At 42.8% G+C, this 20045-nt stretch overlaps 1 protein-coding gene across 1 annotated transcript; it reads left to right on the top strand.

Moving 5' to 3' along the window:
• Nucleotides 1-55: 55 nt before the first annotated feature.
• HNRNPM (heterogeneous nuclear ribonucleoprotein M) lies at nt 56-18114 on the top strand. The gene is made up of 13 exons (XM_060786147.2): nt 56-2310; nt 2410-2503; nt 6893-7093; nt 7444-7597; nt 8955-9004; nt 9125-9185; nt 9958-10059; nt 10577-10621; nt 10718-10792; nt 13543-13641; nt 14747-15546; nt 16032-16083; nt 17494-18114. The coding sequence occupies exons 2-13, from the start codon at nt 2426-2428 to the stop codon at nt 17655-17657; spliced, it is 1881 nt and encodes a 626-aa protein (XP_060642130.2). The 5' UTR covers nt 56-2310; nt 2410-2425; the 3' UTR covers nt 17658-18114.
• Nucleotides 18115-20045: the final 1931 nt, after the last annotated feature.

Genomic DNA, 20045 nt, shown 5'->3' with positions numbered 1-20045 from the left:
TACATAATTTAAAACGTACAAATATACAAAAATTAAAACAGAATTAAACACAAACAGCCATTAAAAATTCAGTTAAAATCCATCAAAACATATCCAAAGTTAAAAACCACAGCACCTCCTCAGCAGATCTGAAAACACCTTCATCTTTAATAATAATAATAATAATAATAATATACTTTATATTCCGCTCTATCTTCCCAAGGGGACTCAGGGAGGACTACAGTACACATACGGCAAACCGTCAGTGCCGTTATATAATTGACAAGGACAGACAATAGATAAACAGAGGTAAAGGCTTCCCATCTTTTTTTCCATCTCCGGCATCTGAAGGCTATTCTCGACTCTGGCAAATAGGTGGGGGGTTCTGTTGCTCCATCTTCCATGCCGAGAAGCTTTTTGTTGTCTGTAGACTACCTCCCGATCGAACGGTTGGCATGTCCTTATGGGTGCCTTTTTAATTACCTCCGCACTTTAAAGCAGTACCTATTTATCTACTCACTTGCTGTTTTCAATCTGCTAGGTGTGCAGAAGCTGGGCTGATGGCTGGGAGCTCACCCCGACCCGGGCGTGAACTGTCAACCTTTCGATTGGCAAGACTTTCTGCAGCTGGCAGTTAATCCACTGTGCTAAAGCTAGGCTTGTTTTAAATGTCTGTTTGAATAAAAAGGCTTTCGCCTCACAGATCAGACAGAATAAGTAGAACTGAACAAACAATATCAATAACAAGATCATTCAAAAACAGATCCCATTAAATACAGTTAAAATTTCCTTAAGTGTATAATGTCAGTTTTTCACGACAGGTGAGCACTGCGTCACAAAAGCTGGCCACTTTTAATTGTTACCACTGGTTACCATTTTAATTTTAAGTCCGTAGGTTGTGGACTTTTTGTGTCTTATCACATTGTCTCCTAGTCTACATATATCCTTTTCCAGTTCTTCTTCAATGGGAATTGATTTTTCGTAACAGATTGTTTCACATTAAATCTTTTTTGTAAATTATTATTATCTACAAAGAAAAGTCCACAATTTGCATTTAAATCATTAGTAAGTTAGTATTTATATCATTTTATCATTCTTATGCTCGCTCGCTTTCTGTATCACATCAAATTTATATAATTCTATATAACCAATCCCTTTTTATAGCCCATCTCAATCTTCTTAGTTAATGTCATTTCACAAAATTTCTTCAATTTTGGGTGGGTGCTTAGTACAAAATACAAGTCTATACATGGAATATTAATAGTTGTAATATTTCCCATCTACAACTTTTGAGTCCAAAAGCTCTTCTGATTTTTAACCATAATCACCCAGTATGATAATATTCTTATAATCCGTTTTTAAAAACTTTCCCAGATAGCTGCGAAAGAGCAGATCATTGATGAGATATCTTCATCAGGTTTGTTGTAGGAATTCGGTGGGGATCAAAGTTTTTAATCGCATCGCATTTTCCCAGCAAGATGGTGCACCACCTTGTGGACTGCATTTCTAGGCCGGTGGATTGGAAGAGAGGGCCCCATTCCCTGGCTCCCTCATTCATCCTCCGGATATCAGTCCCCTGGACTTTTTTCTGCCTGAGTGTATCTAATTCCTCTTTATTATGACCTAAAGGGAAAGCGCTGATGCCATTGTCGCCATTGATGAGGTGTGCTACAGCAAAATTGAGTACTGTCTTGATGTCCTTCGTGGAACTCATGGCATCCACATTGCAGTGAATTAAATGAAGCAACCAAACCTTTCAGTAGCTACTTCACATTTTATAATAACCTTCACATATTTGTCTTTTTATTTGCTATCGTAATACATTTGAGATTTTATGGACACTCTGTGTGTATGTATATTAGCACTGGATCGTTTTGGATCTCATAGGGAAGGGTGAACACCCCTGCGGTGTTTGTTTTGCTGTTTGGGCGATTTCCCCTCACTTTTTGTCTCTGTGATAATTTGCAAAAATTGGCTTGTTGTGGAAACACGGATTGGGGATCAAGCTCCAGTAGAGACACGTTTTCCCCATGATAATAACTTCCTGGTCCTTCCGAGGGGAAGAGTCCTCTCACTTCCTGTTGTCTCAGCCCCGTTCTTAGCTATGAATTGGACGTTTGTAACTCGGGGACGGCGTGTATAACGACATGGCCGCTGAGCTGTTGTTTCCACAGCAGAGGTTTCACCCCAATTATCCCGATACCTCGGTGGTTTGGAAATATCTCGTCGTTGTGTGTTGTCGCTTACTGACTGTGTCTTTCTTCCCCTTCCTCTTCTCCCTCTGCTCTCCTCCACCTGACGTGGAACATTTCTGCATCGACAGGGATGTGCGTAAGTAAACAACACCTCACTTTACCGCTGCTTTAAGTGTGTTTTTCGGGGGCCCTTCGGCAACTGATTTGATGTGGCCTTGTGTTTTGCACTCTGCAGCGTGGTTGAGTTCAAGATGGAAGAGAGCATGAAGAAGGCGGTAGAAGTCCTCAACAAGCACAGCCTCAGCGGAAGGCCCCTGAAAGTGAAGGAGGTAGGCCCCTTGCATAGGAGCTTTGTAGGGCTTATGCACAGTAACACAAATTGCCACTCTTAACTAGCTTTTAGCCTAGATTGTAATGGTTCTTCTGTATTATGCTTTTACGAGACTGCACCCCAGTGTTCTTATGCTGGTCTATGACTAGGTTAAATGGATTGAGACCCGATGATGAAATACTCATTGAAAAACTAAAGCAAAATGTACTGCAAGATGTCCCACTGCAAGTTTTTGCATGTGTTGTCGAAGGCTTTCATGGCCAGAATCACTGGGTTGCTGTGAGTTTTCTGGACTGTTTGGCCATGTTCCAGAAGCATTCTCTCCTGACGTTTCACCCACATCTATGGCAGGCATCCTCAGGGGTTGTGACGTTTTTGCAGTTTGATAAACCTTTCCATATTTTGCTGATGAAACCAGCTAGGAAATTTATTTATTTATTTATTTATATTTATCGTGTCAGGAGCAACCAGACATTTGTATTACAATTTTAACAAAACCAAAAAAAAAAAAAGACAAAACACAAATTTTGCAAGCTTGGTAGTTGATTAACTGTCCTTTGACCAGTATCTGGCCACTTGGAGTGCCTCCGATGTTGCCGCAAGAAGGTCCTTGTGCATGTGGCAGGGCTCAGGTTGCATTGCAGCAGGTGGTCAGTGACTTGCTCTTCTCCACACTTTCATGTTGTGGATTCCACTTTGTAGCCCCATTTCTTAAGGTTGGCTATGCATCTCGTGGTGCCAGAGCGCAGTCTGTTCAGCACCTTCCAAGTAGCCCAGTTTTCTGTGTGCCCAGGGGGAGTCTCTCATTTGGTATCAGCCATTGATTGAGGTTCTGGGTTTGAGCCTGCCACTTTTAGGCTCTTGTTTCCTGGGGTGTTCCAGCGAATGTCTCTGTAGATCTTAGAAAACTATTTCTTGATTTAAGTTTTTGACGTGCTGGCTGATACCCAAGCAAGGGATGAGCTGGAGATGTCACTGCCTTGGTCCTTTCACAATTGGTTGCTACTTCCCGGCGGATGTCAGGTGGTGCAATACCAGCTAAACAGTATAGTTTCTCCAGTGGTGTAGGGCACAGACATCCCGTGATAATGCGGCATGTCTCATTAAGAGCCACATCCACTGTTTTAGCGTGGTGAGATGTGTTCCACACTGGGCATGCATACTCAGCAGCAGAGTAGCATAGTGCAAGGGCAGATGTCTTCACTGTATCTGGTTGTGATCCCCAAGTTGTGCCAGTCAGCTTTCGTATGATATTGTTTCTAGCACCTACCTTTTGCTTGATATTCAGGCACTGCTTCTTGTAGGTCAGAGCACGGTCCAGAGTGACACCCAGGTATTTGGGTGTGCTGCAATGCTCCAGTGGGATTCCTTCCCAGGTAATCCTCAGAGCTCGGGATGCTTGTCTGTTCTTAAGGTGAAAAGGACATGTCTGTGTTTTAGATGGGTTGGGGATCAGCTGGTTTTCCCTGTAATAGGCAGTAAGAGCACCTAGAGCTTCGGAGAGCTTCTGTTCAACCATTTCAAAGCTCCCTGCTTGAGCTGTGATGGCACGATCATCAGCATAGATGAAACTCTCTGTCCCTTCTGGCAGTGGCTGGTCATTTGTGTAGATGTTGAACATGGATGGAAATGACATTGATAAACTTAGGAGCAAAAATCGTGTCACAGAGTGTTATTTCATGTGCAAACTGAACATGAGCCAAGAGTATGAAGCAGCAGTTCAAAAAGCTGGTGGGATTCTAGGCTGCATCCAAAGGAGTCTGGTGCTGAGTTCAAGGAAAGGAATGATGTCCTTCTCTTCTGCTTTGAATAATAATCCTGGGTCTAATTCAGTTCAAGGATACTGACTCTAAGCAGAAAGGCGTCCAGAGGAGGGTGACTAAAAGGATCAAAGGTCCAGAGACCGTAGATTATCTCTCTGAGGAGCGTCTTTAAGAGCTGGGTCTGCTTAGACTGCAGAAGCGACGGTTGAGAGGAGTCATGAGAGCTGAACATATTGTGCATATGTTGTTCTGAATTAAGAAGAGTAAGCTACTTGTTCTTTATTGTTCATCTGCGTGTCTTTCCCTGGCAAGGCAAGTGTGTGGGCTGATCAAATGTGAACTACACATGGTTTATTTTACATTACGCCACAGAATCTCCTTTCCTGTCATTTGAATCCATGGTTCTGTTGAGTCCCTTGAAAACAAGCCTGCTCCCTCTGCCCTGTGACTCCCTTTCACATATGTATACATGGTTCAGTAGCTTCAACTCACTAAATATCCTTTCAGAGATTTGAAATAGTATTTCTTTGTCCATATGAGAAATCTTCCTTTCAGGAGCCAAGAAGCAAATCAGCCTGTTTCTCTCTGCTTCTCTCTTCCAACTCACTCTCTCTGTACGTGCATAGCTTGAGCCTGAACAAAATTGCAACAGTACCCAAAAGTTCCAGGCTCAGACATCACCCTGTGCATTGCCAGACCAATCGGCTTCATGCACTTTATTTTGCAGATGACACACGCACTCACTGATTGCTTGCATTCTCTAACACAGTGGTTCTCAACCTTCCTAATGCCACGACCCCTTAATACGTTTCCTCATGTTATGGTGACCCCCAACCATAAAATTAGTTTCATTGCTACTTCATAACTGTAATTTTGCTGCTGTTATGAATAGTAATGTAAATATCTGTTATACAGGATGTATTTTCATACACTGGACCAAATTTGGCACAAATACCCACTACACCTAAATATGAATACTGGTGGGATTGGGGGAGGATATTGATTTTGTCCTGTGTGAGTTGTAATTGCTGGGATTTATAGTTCACCTACAAAGAGCATTCTGAACCCCACTAACGATGGAATTGAATCAAACCTGGCACACAGAACTGCCATAACCAACAGAAAATACTGGAAGGGTTTCGTGGGCATTGACCTTGAGTTTTGGGAGTTGCAGTTCACTTACATCCAGAGAGCAGTGTGGACTCAAAACAATGTTGGATCTGGACCAAACTTGGCACAAATTCTCAATATGCCCAAATGTAAACACTGGTGGAGATTGGGGAAAATAGACCTTGGCATTTGGGAGTTGTAGTTGCTGGGATTTATAGTTCACCTACAATCAAGCATTCTGAACCCTGTCAACGATTGAATTGGGCCAAACTTCCCACACAGAACCTCCATGACCAACAGAAAATACTGTTTTCTGGTGGTCTTTGGTGACCCCTCTGACACCCCCTTGCGACCCCTCCAGCGGTCCCGACCCCCAGGTTGGGAAACACTGCTCTAACAGAATCTACCTGAACATTATTAGGAAGAACTTCCTGATTGTAAGAGCTATTCAGCAGTGGCACTTATTGGAAATTCCATAACCTATTGGAAATTCCATAAGCTATTGGAAATAACTGCACCATATTATTGAAAAGGTAAAAATGATGTCACATCAAATCTGAATCTCCATGAATGTGTGGAGACCACCTTTTGAAAACCACCAGTTAAGAAAAGCATGGCCTTGTTAGAAGTCCACGCTTTGAACAAGTGATATTCATAAGCATTCATGTAATGGCACACAGGTAACTCAACTGTTAAACTGAGGAGCCATGTCTTAAAACTGCCAAGGATAAAGACATGCCACTACAAAATATATTTTGTTAGCAGAGGATGGTTGTTTCTTTGAAGATGAAATCTGAAACACTCATTTGAAACCTTTTAATTAAATATGCACTCTGAAATAAAAACTGTTTTCTTTGAAAAATAACGTATCTTGTTAATTGCATTAATTCACCATACAGGCACATTTCAAATTGAGGTCCAGTTATAAATAGGATGCAGTTTCTTTTCTGTGTTGAGTCCACAGGATATCATTCTTAATAGTCCATAGTGGTTAAGTATAGTTGTACTCACTGAAGTGCAAAAGTCATACTGTATCCATTAAAGTCCAAAACAGCAACCTGCTTTTATTGAAGATCAAACACATGCATCTACCTCCATTGAGGTGGAAAGCAAACTCATCCACCTCCAATAAGGTGGTAAGCAGACTGAATACTAAATGTAGTCCCGAGTCTGAACATGCTCAGTATAATCACATGTCTATAACCCCTCCCACATCAAAGAGGTAAATTAAACTGGCAAATCAACATACACATAGAATGCAGGTTAGCAAATATATACATTAACAAATCAATAGTGAAAGGCTTGGGAGGTTACTATTTCCAACAGAACTCCCTGCCTTAGAGTCTGGTGGAAGCTCTCCCCTTGGAAGCTTTGAAACAGGCTGCATGGTCAACTGTTGGGGATGCTTTGATGGTGTTTTCCTCCCTGGCAGGGGTTTGGACTAGGTTGCCCATAGGGTCTCTTCAAACTCTATGCTTCCTGCTTGATTGTAACCCACCTTTGCATTTTGGCAGGACCCTGATGGAGAACACGTCCGGCGAGCCGTGCAGAAGGCCATGGTGGTTTCCGGCAGCGGGATGGGGATGGGGCCAGGCCCCGGGGGACCCGGGATGGTCAACATTCCCCCCAGCATCCTCAACAACCCCAACATCCCCAACGAAATCATCCACGCCTTGCAGACCGGAAGGCTGGGCAGCACCGTCTTTGTGGCCAACGTGAGTGGGCAATGGGTCCCCTCAGGGAGGTAGGGCAGGTTATAAATAAAGTATATTATAGTATATACAGCATACTATATAGATTAGATTATATACTGTACTATAATACGGTATATAATGTATTATATAATAATATACTAATAGTATAGTATATATAGTATATTATTATTAATGGGCCCTTGGGGAGGAGTGGGGAGGGGCTCATTCTCTGGGTTAGTACCATCTTGGCATAGGAAAGGAAGGGAGAGCCTGGAGTGAATGGAGGACATGGGCCTGGGAAGGTTAGCAGAGAAGGAAGTGCTGGCCACCCCAACCCACTCTGCCTGCCTGGCACTTTGCCTCCTTTGCAGCTGGATTACAAAGTGGGCTGGAAGAAGCTGAAGGAGGTCTTCTGCATGGCTGGGGTTGTGGTCCGGGCTGACATCCTGGAGGACAAGGACGGCAAGAGCCGCGGCATCGGCACTGTCACCTTTGAGCAGGCAATCGAAGCCGTCCAGGCCATCTGTATCCTTCCCTCTCAGTGCGGTTTGTTGCCAAAGAATCCCATCACACGGAGACCAGTCTCTGGTAAACAGTGTGGGTGTGATGTTAGGAATAAATATATTGCATTATTCCAAGCAGAATGCCTAATTAATTGTAGACAAGATAAGAGAATGCCCGGCAAACCTGATTGGAGACAAACCTATAGCAAATGTACTTACTTACGGTCTATATTTATTCTTAAGGGACATACATACATCTCCCTTAAGAGGGATATAAATAAAGATTTATTATTATTATTATCATTGTTGTTGTTATATAAATATAGTATATTTTATTATAATATGTATAATATAATAATAATAAAATATAATGATTATAATGATATTATAATGAAGGGGTCCTCAAACTAATGCCCGGGGGCCGGATACGGCCCTCCAAGATCATTTACCCGGCCCTCGCTCAGGGTCAACCCAAGTCTGAAACGACTTGAAAGCACACAACAACAACAACAATCCTATCTCATCAGCCAAAAGCAGGCCCACACTTCCCATTGAAATACTAATAAGTTTATATTTGTTAACATTGTTCTTCATTTTAATTATTGTATTGTGTATAAGATATGTGCAGTATGCATAGGAATTCATTCTTTTTTTTTTTCAAATTATAATCCGGCCCTCCAACAGTTTGGGGTACTGTGACCTGGCCCTCTGTTTAAAAAGTTTGTGGACCCCTGTTATAATGTATATTAATATAATTATAATGTAATATTATAATATATAATAATATTATAACACAAATATATATTCCGTTATCACATATAATATAATATATTATTAATATTATAACATATTAATATAATCATAATATAATATATTACAATTTATAATAATATAACACACATATAAAATATATTTTACTATAACACATATAATATAATCATAATATAATATATTCTATAACATAATAATATATAACATATTAATGTATTATAATATATAATTAACACATATATAAATATATATTCTAGTCTATATATATAATATGTTACTATGGTCTATGATTTCAGGACTATGTGCTTTGTTTTTAACTGCTTAAATGTATTGAAATGCACAATGTATTTTGTATGTTTTTTATATCATAATGCGGCATTGAATTATTGTCAGTTTGGAAGCTGCTGAGTCCCCTTCAGGGTTGAGATAGAGCAGGGTCAAATACAGTCAATAAATAAATATGTTGGTATACCTATGATTGTCGCCAATTAAAAACTTGCAAGACTGCTGTGGTCATCACAGGAGCCTTTGCTTGGAGTTTTGAATGTCTTTTGGCATCCAGTAGGAATCTCTGTCTTTCCCGAATTCTCCTTGACTCTAAGTGCCAGCAATGTTCAACGGGCAGCTGCTGTTCGACAGGCCGATGCATGTGAAGATGGTGAGCATGAATGTTAAATGGGCTGTGCAATAATTCCCTCTCCTTGTATTGGGCTGTTTTCTATTCTCCTTCCTCCTCTTTTCTTCCTTCATCAAAGCCCTTGTTTTCTGTCTCTTCCAGGACGAGCGGGCCTTGCCCAAAGGGGACTACTTCCCTCCTGAGCGGCCACAGCAGCTTCCTCGTGAGTAGCCTTCCTGTTCGGTCATAAAATCATAGAGTTGGAAGGGACCAGGTTACTAAACCGGAGAGCTGTACCATGAGAGTACAACTCCCGTGCTGTGACAGCTTCACTGACTGCCGGTCTGCTTCCGGGCTAAATACAAAGTGCTGGCTGTTATCTATAAAGCTCTAAATGGTTCAGGCTCAGACTATTTCAGAACGACACCTCCGTATACAAATCGGCTTGAGAACTGCGATCCATGGGTGTGGCCCTATCCTCAGTCCCACTCCTGTCTCAAGTGTGGCTGGTGGGAATGAGAGAGGAGACCTTCTCTGTGATCGCTCTCGCTGCTGGAACTCCCTCCCAAAGAACTAAAAACTGCCCCTTCTCTGCTCGCCTTTAAAAGTTGCTAAAAATCCACCTATACATTCTGGTAAACAGAGAGGAGGAAGACCAACACATCTCAATATACATCTCACCTCTCTACAAGGTTTTAGCTGTTCGTTTTGGATGTTGTATCCTATTCTAAATTTATACTATGCGATTATGTCTGTATGGGTTACTTAAGTTTTTATTTTTTTGGTTAATTTTGCTTGTTATTAGTTTAGGCTGTTTTATATTGTTCACTGTGTTCTGTTTTGATTTAATTGATTTATATGTCTTCATGTTGGCACTGAATGTTTGCCATATATTCTGGAAACTGCCCCGAGTCCCTTCGAGGAGATAGGGCGGTCTACAAATAAAGTTTCTTATTATTATTATTATTATTATTATTATTATTATTCTCTTTCAGACGGACTCGGGGGGATTGGCATGGGCCTGGGCCCGGGAGGCATCCCCATTGACGCCAATCACTTGAACAAAGGGCTGGGGATGGGCAATATTGGCCCTGGAGGTGAGTGCAGGGGTGGGCTCCCCTTGGTTAGCTTTTGCTGTTGGGGGTAAAAGAGGCACTGAGAAAGGTAAAGCCGCAACCACAGCGTTAGTAGCAGTCCTGCAGATCAGAAGCTTCTGAGCAGGAGAGCCATTGAGCTTCAGCCATTACAGAAGCAGAGCCAAGCTTGAAAAGTTGTAAAACTCCTTATTCAAATAACTGCATGTCTAGATAGGAACGTAGGCAAAATCTTAAGATCTAGGAAACTGACTTCTGTTCTTCAGAAAGGAAAAAAGGCATTGTAAAAGGTAAAGCCGCAACAACAGCATTAGCAGGAGTTCCACAGATCAGAAGCTTCCTGAGCGCAGCAGGAGAGCCATTGAGCTTCAATTTACAAAGCAGAGCCAAGCTTTGAAAAGTTATAAAATACTTTATTCAAAGAACTACAAGACTAGATAGGAAAGTTAGGGCCTCGCTATCTCTAAGTATGCAGCTCTCAGGAGCATTGCTTATCATTTTTGTTTTCCTTTTTCTTTAGCCATGGGAATCGAAAACTTGGGTTTTGGGATGAACAAAATGGGAGGTAAGTGGAAGGAAGAGCTGGGCTTACAAAACACTTCACTTGCTTGTGCCACATAGATATAATGATCAATTGGTGATGTTTTCCCTCCTCTCTTAGGGATGGAAGGCCCTTTTGGTGGCATGGAGAACTTGGGCCGCTTCCCTTCAGGAATGAACCTTGGCCGGATAAGCGGTGAGAGATCCACCAGTTTAATAACAATTATGATAAGAACACTATGGAACACGATTTTTGTTCCTGGGTTATAAATGTTATTTCCTATTTGGTTCTTTCATAAAAACATGGGGAAAGTTGATTCAACTGCAAAATATTTGTCTTTGCCTAAAGGACATCCTGCATTATATTATATTTTATATTAAATATTATATTATTATATTTATTATAATATTATAATGTAATTGTATATTATAATTATATCGTTATATTATGGCTTCTCAGCTCCAGGGATTCTTGGATGAAACTGATTATCTGGATCCTTCATAGTTTGGTTTTAGGCCTGGTCACGGAACGGAGACAGCTTTGGTCGCCTTGGTGGATGACCTCCACAGAGAGCTAGACAAGGAGAGTGTGTGCTTTTGGGTTCTCTTGGCCATCTCAGTGGCTTTTGATACCATTGACCATGGTGTCCTTCTGGACCGGCTCCATGGAACAGATCTTGGGGGCACTGCATTGCAGTGGCTCTGCTCCTTCCTGGAGGTTCACACCTAGATTGTGATGCTAGGGGACACCTGCTCAGATCCCTGACCTTTGACCTGTGGGGTCCCACATGAAACCGCTGGGTGAGATCATCCAGAGTTTTGGAGTTGGGTGTAATTTCTACGCAGATGACACTCAACTCTTTTACTCCTTTCCATCGAATTCCAAGGAAGCCTCCTGGATCCTGTGGTGGACTGGATGAGGGCCAATAAGATGAGGCTTAATCCAGACAAGACAGAGGTCCTCCTGGTCAGTCGTAAGGCCAATTGGGGTCTAGGGTGGCAACCTGTGCTCAATGGGGTCATTCTCCCCCTGAGGATGCAGGTCCGCAGTCTGTGGGTCTTCCTGGATTCAGCGCTGACGCTTGATGCTGAAGATGTCGGCGGTGGCTGGGAGGGCCTTAGCACAGTTAAAACTGGTGAGCTAGCTGTGACCGTACCTCGAGAAGCCAGACTTGGCCACGGTGGTCCATGCCTTAGTTACCTCCAGAATGTAACAAACCAGAGGCACTCCCAAGTGGCCAGCTTCTGGTTAAAGGACTTTTAATATAATGCTAAGTTTTAAAACTTTGTGTTTTTTAAAATACATTTTTGACTACCCTTGGTTTACTTCTGATAGTATAAATAAATAAATCCAGAATGTAACGCCTTTGTTACATCCAGACTTCATAGGGCTGCCTTTGAAGATGGCTCAGAAACTGCAGTTAGTGCAAAGGTCAGCTGCCGGATTACTTACTGGGGCGGCTTATAGGAAGCATACCACGCTCCTATTAAAGCGGCTCCATTGGCTGCTGATGAGTTTCCGGGCACAATTACCCTAACAGTGCAAGTTACTACTCACAAAGCCCTAAATGGTTTGGGTCCAGCCTATCTTTGTGACTGCAACTTCTATGAACCAGCACGGACTCTGAGACCTGCCTGGGAGGCCCTCCTCTCGGTCCCACCACTGTCTCAAGCATGGTTGGTGAGGACAAGGGGTAGGCCTTTTTGGTGGTGGCCCCTCAATTTTGGAATGCCACCCCCAGTGAAATTAGGCTAGCCCCCACACTCAAATGTTTTCAGAAAAATCTTGACAACCTGGCTCTTCAAGCAGGCTTTCAAACATTATCAGTTAATTATTTATTTGTGCACTTTATGTGACCGACACTGACACGGCTGTACTTTAATCTACAGTTATTGCTCTGTTTTATTGGGTATTTCTATGTAACTAGAAGGGGTTTATACTATTTTATATACATTATTGGTTTTATGTAAATTGACAGTGCTGTATGTCACATGTATTTTTAGTGTATTTTATATTTTTTGCACTACTACGTGCTTGTAAACCCCAAGTCCCTTTTGGGAGATGGTGGCAGGATATAAATGTACCGCTGTGAGTCGCCCCCGGGCTGAGAACAGCGGTATATAAGCAAAGTAAATAAATAAATTTATTTGTTTACTATATTTATACCCTGCCCTCTTTCACTCAAAGGAGACACAGAGTGGCTTACAAGTAGGCAAAACTTCAATGCCGCAAAAAACAGATGCACAAATAAAATAAACACATGCATTAAAAACCATAAAATTAAAACATCTAAACATTCAAACCAATTATTAAAACCACACAATGCAAAACTATAAAATAACTTTTATTATTATTACTATTATCATTATTATATTATAATATATTACACTATGTAACATGATTTTTGTTCCTGAATTACGCATGTCATTTCCTAATTGGTTCTATCATTAAAACGTGGCACATTTTTCTATTGTTTTTCAATGAGTATCTCATTGAGTCTCAACTAATTCAATCTAGTTTGTGGTAGCCACCAAAACAAAGTTTCTGGAGTATAACGACTACTTTCAAAGTCAGGACCACACAATGAAACAGGAAATAACACTCTCAAACCAGGAACAGAACATTTGTCACATTTGGTTACGTAGTGTAATATGTATAATAATAGTAATGTAGTAATATAATGGTCCATGAGGTCACAAAGAGTCAGAAGCAACTGAATGAATAAACAACAAAATATAATAAGAAGCGGCTGCATTTCTTCAATCTGCCAAGAAGGCCAGGAAGGTTTTGGGATGAAATGCATGAGCCAAATACCTTCATCTCGGGGGCCGCTTGCCTTCCTCTGAGGCTGAAATGGCAAAGTGGGGATTTGAATCAGAGGGCATTTACTGGGCCCTTTGATCATTGTGTCCGAAGCCTAATGCATGTCCCTCCTTCCCTTCCAGAGATGGACCGTGCCATTGGGGGCGGTTTTGAAAGAGACTTCCCCAGGAACGACATGGGAATGCCCCGTAGCTTCGGGGACTCACTGGAGAGAGGAATTGGTAAGGTGGCATTTCCCTCCATATTTATTAATTTATTTACCTTATTTTTATCCTGTCTTTCTCTACCCCGTGGGGGACTCAAGGTAGCTTACAATCGCACCTCCATGGTGCCTTAACACATACCACATCAGTTACAACCTAAGTTATACATTAAAACATAATGACCATAATAAAAATATATTTCAATGAATCACATCATCCAGAGCCATAGTCTAAAGGCCAATCTCTAGTCAATTGCATATCTCACATATCCCTTGGCTTCCTAACAAACCCCCCATGGGACTGGAGGCCTATTATTATTATTATTATTACTATTACATCATCATTACATTCTTATTACAACATTATTATTATATTACTACTACTACTACTACTACTACTACTACTACTACTACTAGCTTGGGTACCCAGCATTTCTTGGGATATTTGAAAAAGCCATTTTTAATTGTACAAAATTGTAAGTGAACACCCAGCCACACACACATACACACACATGTACTTTCACTTTGATTATGTGTATAGATTACTATTGTATATTTTAGAAAATGATAATTTTAGGAGCATGCTAGATATATGTAAGTTGAACCATTTCAATACATCACAGTATTAGCTGCTGCTACTACTACTATTATATTTTATGAAATGATAATTTTAGTAACATACTAGATAGTAGATATATGTAAGTTGAACCACTTTGATACGCCAGTCATTGTTATTATTATTACTATTATATTTTACAAAATGATAATTTGGGAAGCACATGTAAGTAGAATCAGTTGGATACATCACTGTCTATTATTATTATTATTATTATTATTATTATTATTATTATTAAATGTAATACATTATTAAATGTATTATTATTATTGATACATTTTATTTGTTAGGTGCCTCTCTTAATGGCTCGAGGCAGGCTACAACAAATTAAAAAACAATTGAACATAAAATACAATAAATTGGATAGATAAACACACATACATATGAAAACATTATTATTATTATTTATTATTATTATTATTATTATTATTATTATTATTATTATTACGATGATGAGTCTTACATTGTACAATATATTCTTTCCCTGCTCTTCCTCCTTCCCTCCTAGGTGGGGGCAGTGGGGCCAGCCTCCCATCCATGGAGCGCATGGGGGCCCCTGGCCTGGAACGCATGGGGGCCCCCGGCCTGGAGCGGCTTCCCTCCGGCCTGGGCCATGGCATGGAGAGCCGGGTGGGCTCTGAGATGGATCGCATGGGCCTGGTGCTGGACCGAATGGGCTCGGGTGTGGAGCGGATGGGCTCAGGCCTGGAGCGCATGGCCCCGCTGGGCATAGACCACTTGGGCTCCGGCCTTGACCGCATGGGCTCTGGCCTCGACCGCATGGGTGCCACAGCCGCTGCTGCCGGCATGGGCTTCGGCCTGGAGCGCATGGGCTCGGCCATGGAGCGCATGGGGGCCGCGGCTGGCGTGGAACGCATGGGCCTGGGCATGGAGCGCATGGTCCCGGCCGGGATGGGCCCCGTCATGGACCGCATGCCAGCCGGCCTGGAGCGCATGGGCGCCGCCCCCCTCGACCGCATGGGCCTGGCTGCTGGAAACATGGACCGCATGGGACTGGAGCGCATGGGGGCTGCTGCAGCGGCTGCAGCAGCTGCCGCAGCTACTGGCATGGAGCGCATGGGGGGCCCTGCCATGGGGCAAGGCCTGGGCGGCGCCGGCCTGGACCGGATGGGACTGGCCATGGGCAACACCTACGACCGCAGCATGGAAATGGAGCGTGGGAACTTCGCCGCTGCCGCCGGGAACTTCCCCGGAGCCATGGGAGGTGGAGGGCCCGTCCCTCCCTCGGCCACTGTGGCCCCCAGCGCCAGCATGGCTAGGAAGGCCTGCCAGATCTTCGTCCGAAACGTGAGTCCCCTCCACCTCTCTCTCTCTCTTCAACCATGTGTCCTGTCTATTCATCTAATCCAGGCACAGGACAACTTCGGCTCTCCCTCCAGGTGTTTTGAATCTATCTGCTTTTCTGTCATATATCTATGCAATCTATCCCCCTCTCTCTCCATGCTCTCTCTAATCTTTCCATCTCTAATTTATACTCTCAGATAGATTAGATAAATTAGGTATCTGTCCACCCATCTCATTTATGCATCCATCCATCCACCCATCCATCTATCTAATCCAGGCCTCTCCAACTGCAGTCCTCCAAGTGTTTGAGACTTCTGCTACCAGAATCCCTGGCTATTGGACAAGCTGGAAGCAGGGGCTTCTGGGAGTTGGAGGCCCAAAGGCCTTGGGGTGGAGGGATGGGGGCAAAGGTTGTAGAGCCCTGCTTGGGAGGAAGGGGAGGCCAAGCATCAAGATCTGGAAATGAATGACTCTTTTGTCTTCCACAGCTGCCTTTCGACTTCACCTGGAAGATGCTGAAGGACAAGTTCAATGAATGTGGTGAGTCACTGGCTGCATCCAGCCCCATCCAGGTCGAGCAGAAGGGCACAACCAAAGCCCCCCTGTCAGATGCCCACCCAGACATAGAGACGAGAAAGATATATAATAAATTTAGCTTAGAATCTTAGAGTTAGATGAGACCCACAGGGGCTATCCAGCCCAGCCCCATTCTGCAATACAGGAAGACATACTTTGTTCCTTCCTTCCCACCCAACCGTGGATACCATAGAAATAGATAAAATTATTGGGAGTGAGAGATGATAGGTATATCATAGAATCCTACAGTTGGAAGAGACTCCAAGGGCCATCCAGTCCAACTCCAGACAGGAGGACACAATCAAAGCCCTCCTGACAGAGGGCCGGTTTATGATCCCTTAAGACAAGCGTGAATATTGCCATTGGCCAGCTTGATAAATATTGAATAGCCTTGCAGCTTCAAAGCCTGGCTGCTTCCTACCCGGGGAAATCCTTGGTTGGATGGTGAGCTGGCCAACACTCAGACAATGGGGAAATTCCAGACAGGAAACCATCAGGGCCAGTTGCAACATCCACACTTGCCTCCAGCAGCCAAGAGTTCTTTCTCCCATCCTGGACATCATTCCACAGATATATAAACCCCACTTGCCTAGTTTCCAGCACACCTCAGCCTCTGTGGATGCCTGCCATAGATGGGGGCAAAGCGTCAGGAGAGAATGCGTCTAGAACATGGCCAGACAGCCTGGGAAACTCACAGCAACCCAGTGGTTCTGGCCATGACAGCCTTCAACAACACATGTATATACTAGGCCTGGGTAACAACGGAAAAAATTGTTTCTAAACTCGCTTCGTTTTTAGGGGTCCATCGCGTTTCGTTTTTTTTAAGAATTCCAAAATTTTGCTTTTAAAATTTTTGAAATTTACGAAATTTCGTAAAATTACGAATCGATTCGTTAATGGCGGACGCGATTGTGCAATATGCTAAGAAAACCTCCAGATGGGACAGGGGAAACTTCTGAAGCTTCCCTCTCCCTCTGTTGTTGACTGTTGGTGTGATAAAACAAACAACAACTATAAAACTTGCACCAGACATGCGGAAATAATTACGAAATAATTACGAAATAAATTGAAAAAATTGTTTCGAATCTAATTTACTCCTCACACTATTCCTGCATGGCTCAATATTGGATCGTAAGCTAATTTAAATACGAATTAATAACGAATTACGAAATTAACGAACGAAACCGCCCAAGCCTAGTATATACATATATACACAAGTAAATACAGATATCGACCTTATGGTGCCCCTCAGTGGAGAGGCCAGGGCAGGGTCCCAGTCAAGGGAGGGTTGTGCCTGGCCCACGGGCCGTAGGCATTTGGCCTGGAAAGCCAATGCCATCCTGCCTGAGCACTTCTTCCTCCTTCCGCTCACAGGCCACGTCTTGTATGCGGACATCAAGATGGAGAACGGGAAATCCAAGGGCTGCGGGGTGGTGCGCTTCGAGGCCCCCGAGGTGGCTGAGCGTGCCTGCCGCATGATGAATGGCATCCAGCTCCGCGGGAGGGAGATCGACGTCCGGATCGACCGCAACGCTTAAGGCACATCCAAGGAGAAGGAGGGGGAGAGCTTTGTTTTTTAATAGCAGATGGGCTTTCTGGGCAGAGGGGAGGGGGGAAGGAAAGGAAAGAGTTTGGTTCCTCCTTGGGTTGTTTCTTTTTTAATTTCATAGTCAAACATTTCTTTTTGGAGCCATTTTAATTCCCTTTTTTAAATAATAAGAAAAAAGAGTTTTCTTTTTGAGCCTTTAAATACATGCTTCTTTGTAGCCTCGTGGGGTTTCATGCTGTTGTTTCCGTATGTTTTTTGGAATAAAATAAAAACAGTGCTTCTGTAGTTTTCCGATCTTTTTCAGCCAAACCTCTGTGGGTGGATGTTTGTTTCTTGGGAGATTTCTACGAATTAAAAAGTGTGTAAGGCAAAGCAGCTGTAATATGGTTAGACCACAACCCCCATTTGTATGAGATTTGTCAATATTAAACTGGATTTTTTGTGTGTGACTGTGTTGGCTTTCTATTCTGTATTTTGAAGAATTGGTTGGCGTGAAATTCATGAAACCAGACAATGTTTAAGGTTTGGAAACGACTTGTGATTTGAATTCATCTTCAGAACAGCAAGGAATAAACCCTTATTGCTCAAGAATAGATTGTTATATTATATTATAATACTAACTTGGGTGCCCAGCATTGCCTGGGTTATTTGAAAAAGTCATTTTTTAATTGTACAAAATGCATAAGGTTGTGGGTGAACTACAACTCAATCAAGCCCAAAAAACTCCGCCAGTGGTTAAAGTTTGTTATGTTGGGCAAGTTTGCTCTAGTTGCATCATCAGTGGGGTTCAGTGTGCTCTCTGGCTGCAGGGTAAACTACAACTCCCACTATGATGAATCAGTCCCCTCAAACGCCTTCAGTAGGTTGAGTTAGTAGGTTGAGTTAGTAATGGGGGTTCTGTGTGCCAAGTTTGGTCCAGGTCCATCATCGGTGGAGGTCACAGATTCTCTGGTTGTGGGTGAACTTCAACTCCCAGCAAGGAAGGGTAGGTTCCCCCAAGCCCCTCCAGCAATCAAATTTTGGCATATCAGGTATGTGTACCAAGTTTGGTAAAGATCCATCAGTGTTTGGGTTCACGGTGCTCTCTGGATGTAGATGAACTACAACTCCCCCAAATCAAGGTGAATTTTCCACAAGACTTCCAGTATATTTTGGTGGTTGTGGGGGCTCTGTATGCCAAGTTTGGTCCAATTCCATCTTTGCTGGAGTTCTGAGTGCTCATTGATTGCAGGTGAACTATACATCCCAGTACCTCCAACTCCAGAATATCCAGGCCAATTCCCCTCAAAACCCACCAGTATTCAAATGTGGGCATATTGGATATGCATGCCAAGTTAGGACCACATCTATCATTGTTTGGGTTCATAGTGCGCTCTGGATGTAGGTGACCTACAACGCCAAAAATCTCTCCAAAGATCTCCAGTATGTTTTGTTGGTCATGGGGTTTCTATGTGCCAAGTTACTTCCAGGTCCGTTGTTGGTGGAATTCAGAGTGCAGTATCTACAACTCCTTTAAATCATGGAGAATTCTCCGCAAACCTCTCTAGTATGTTAACTTGCTTATCAATTCCTCTGTTTGCTGTGTGCCATAGTAAAGAATAGGAAAGGGTTAAGAGAGAGTCAGTGGGCGGGGTCATGCATATTCCACACCAATGGAGAGACCAAGAAATACTGGAATGTACCTGATGGAGGAAACACATAAAATCCAGGATTAAATTGTTCCCAAATGAAAGCCTTCACTTCGGTGGTGGGCAGTATGATGTTTGTGGAGGACATTGGCAGGACTCCTGGGTGTGTTCATGGAACTCATGATAACCTGCAATGCCATTGGAGGGAGGGCCACTGGTGTCTCCTGAGTGGTGGGAGCTATAGCTGTGGAAGTGGGAGCTTGTCTGTGGAAGTGGCACTCCAGCCACATACACACATGCATATTTTCACTGATGTGCATAGATTTATTGTACTTTTATTGAATCCCTTTCTGGATTCAATAATATATTGCACAAGATTATTATTATTATCATTATTATTATTATGATGTTGATGGTAATCGGATCTCATTGTTGGAATGGGGCTCCAAGGGTAATCTAGCCTGTCCTTCTCCCTTTAAGGAACACACAACTGAAGCCAGTCAGTATATATTTCACATATTTCTTCATAATGTGCCTTTCCTTTAACACGTCATGTTTTGGCTTCAAAAAGCATTACTGACAGGAAGGCCAAGAGGAGAGTGCCTCTGAGCATGGCAGGAGGGCTCTAAAGAGGAGGGATATTTATTTATTTATTTATTTATTTATTAGGATCATTTATATCCTGCCCTCCATCTCCGAAGAGGGACTCAGGACAGTTACCAACAGGCACTATTCAATGCCAACACAAA

The sequence above is a fragment of the Anolis sagrei genome, chromosome X, assembly GCF_037176765.1.
Source record: "Anolis sagrei isolate rAnoSag1 chromosome X, rAnoSag1.mat, whole genome shotgun sequence".
Classification (NCBI taxonomy): Eukaryota; Metazoa; Chordata; class Lepidosauria; order Squamata; family Dactyloidae; genus Anolis; species Anolis sagrei.
Note: the sequence above shows the minus strand (reverse complement) of the source record. Positions and strands in the feature narration are given on the sequence as shown.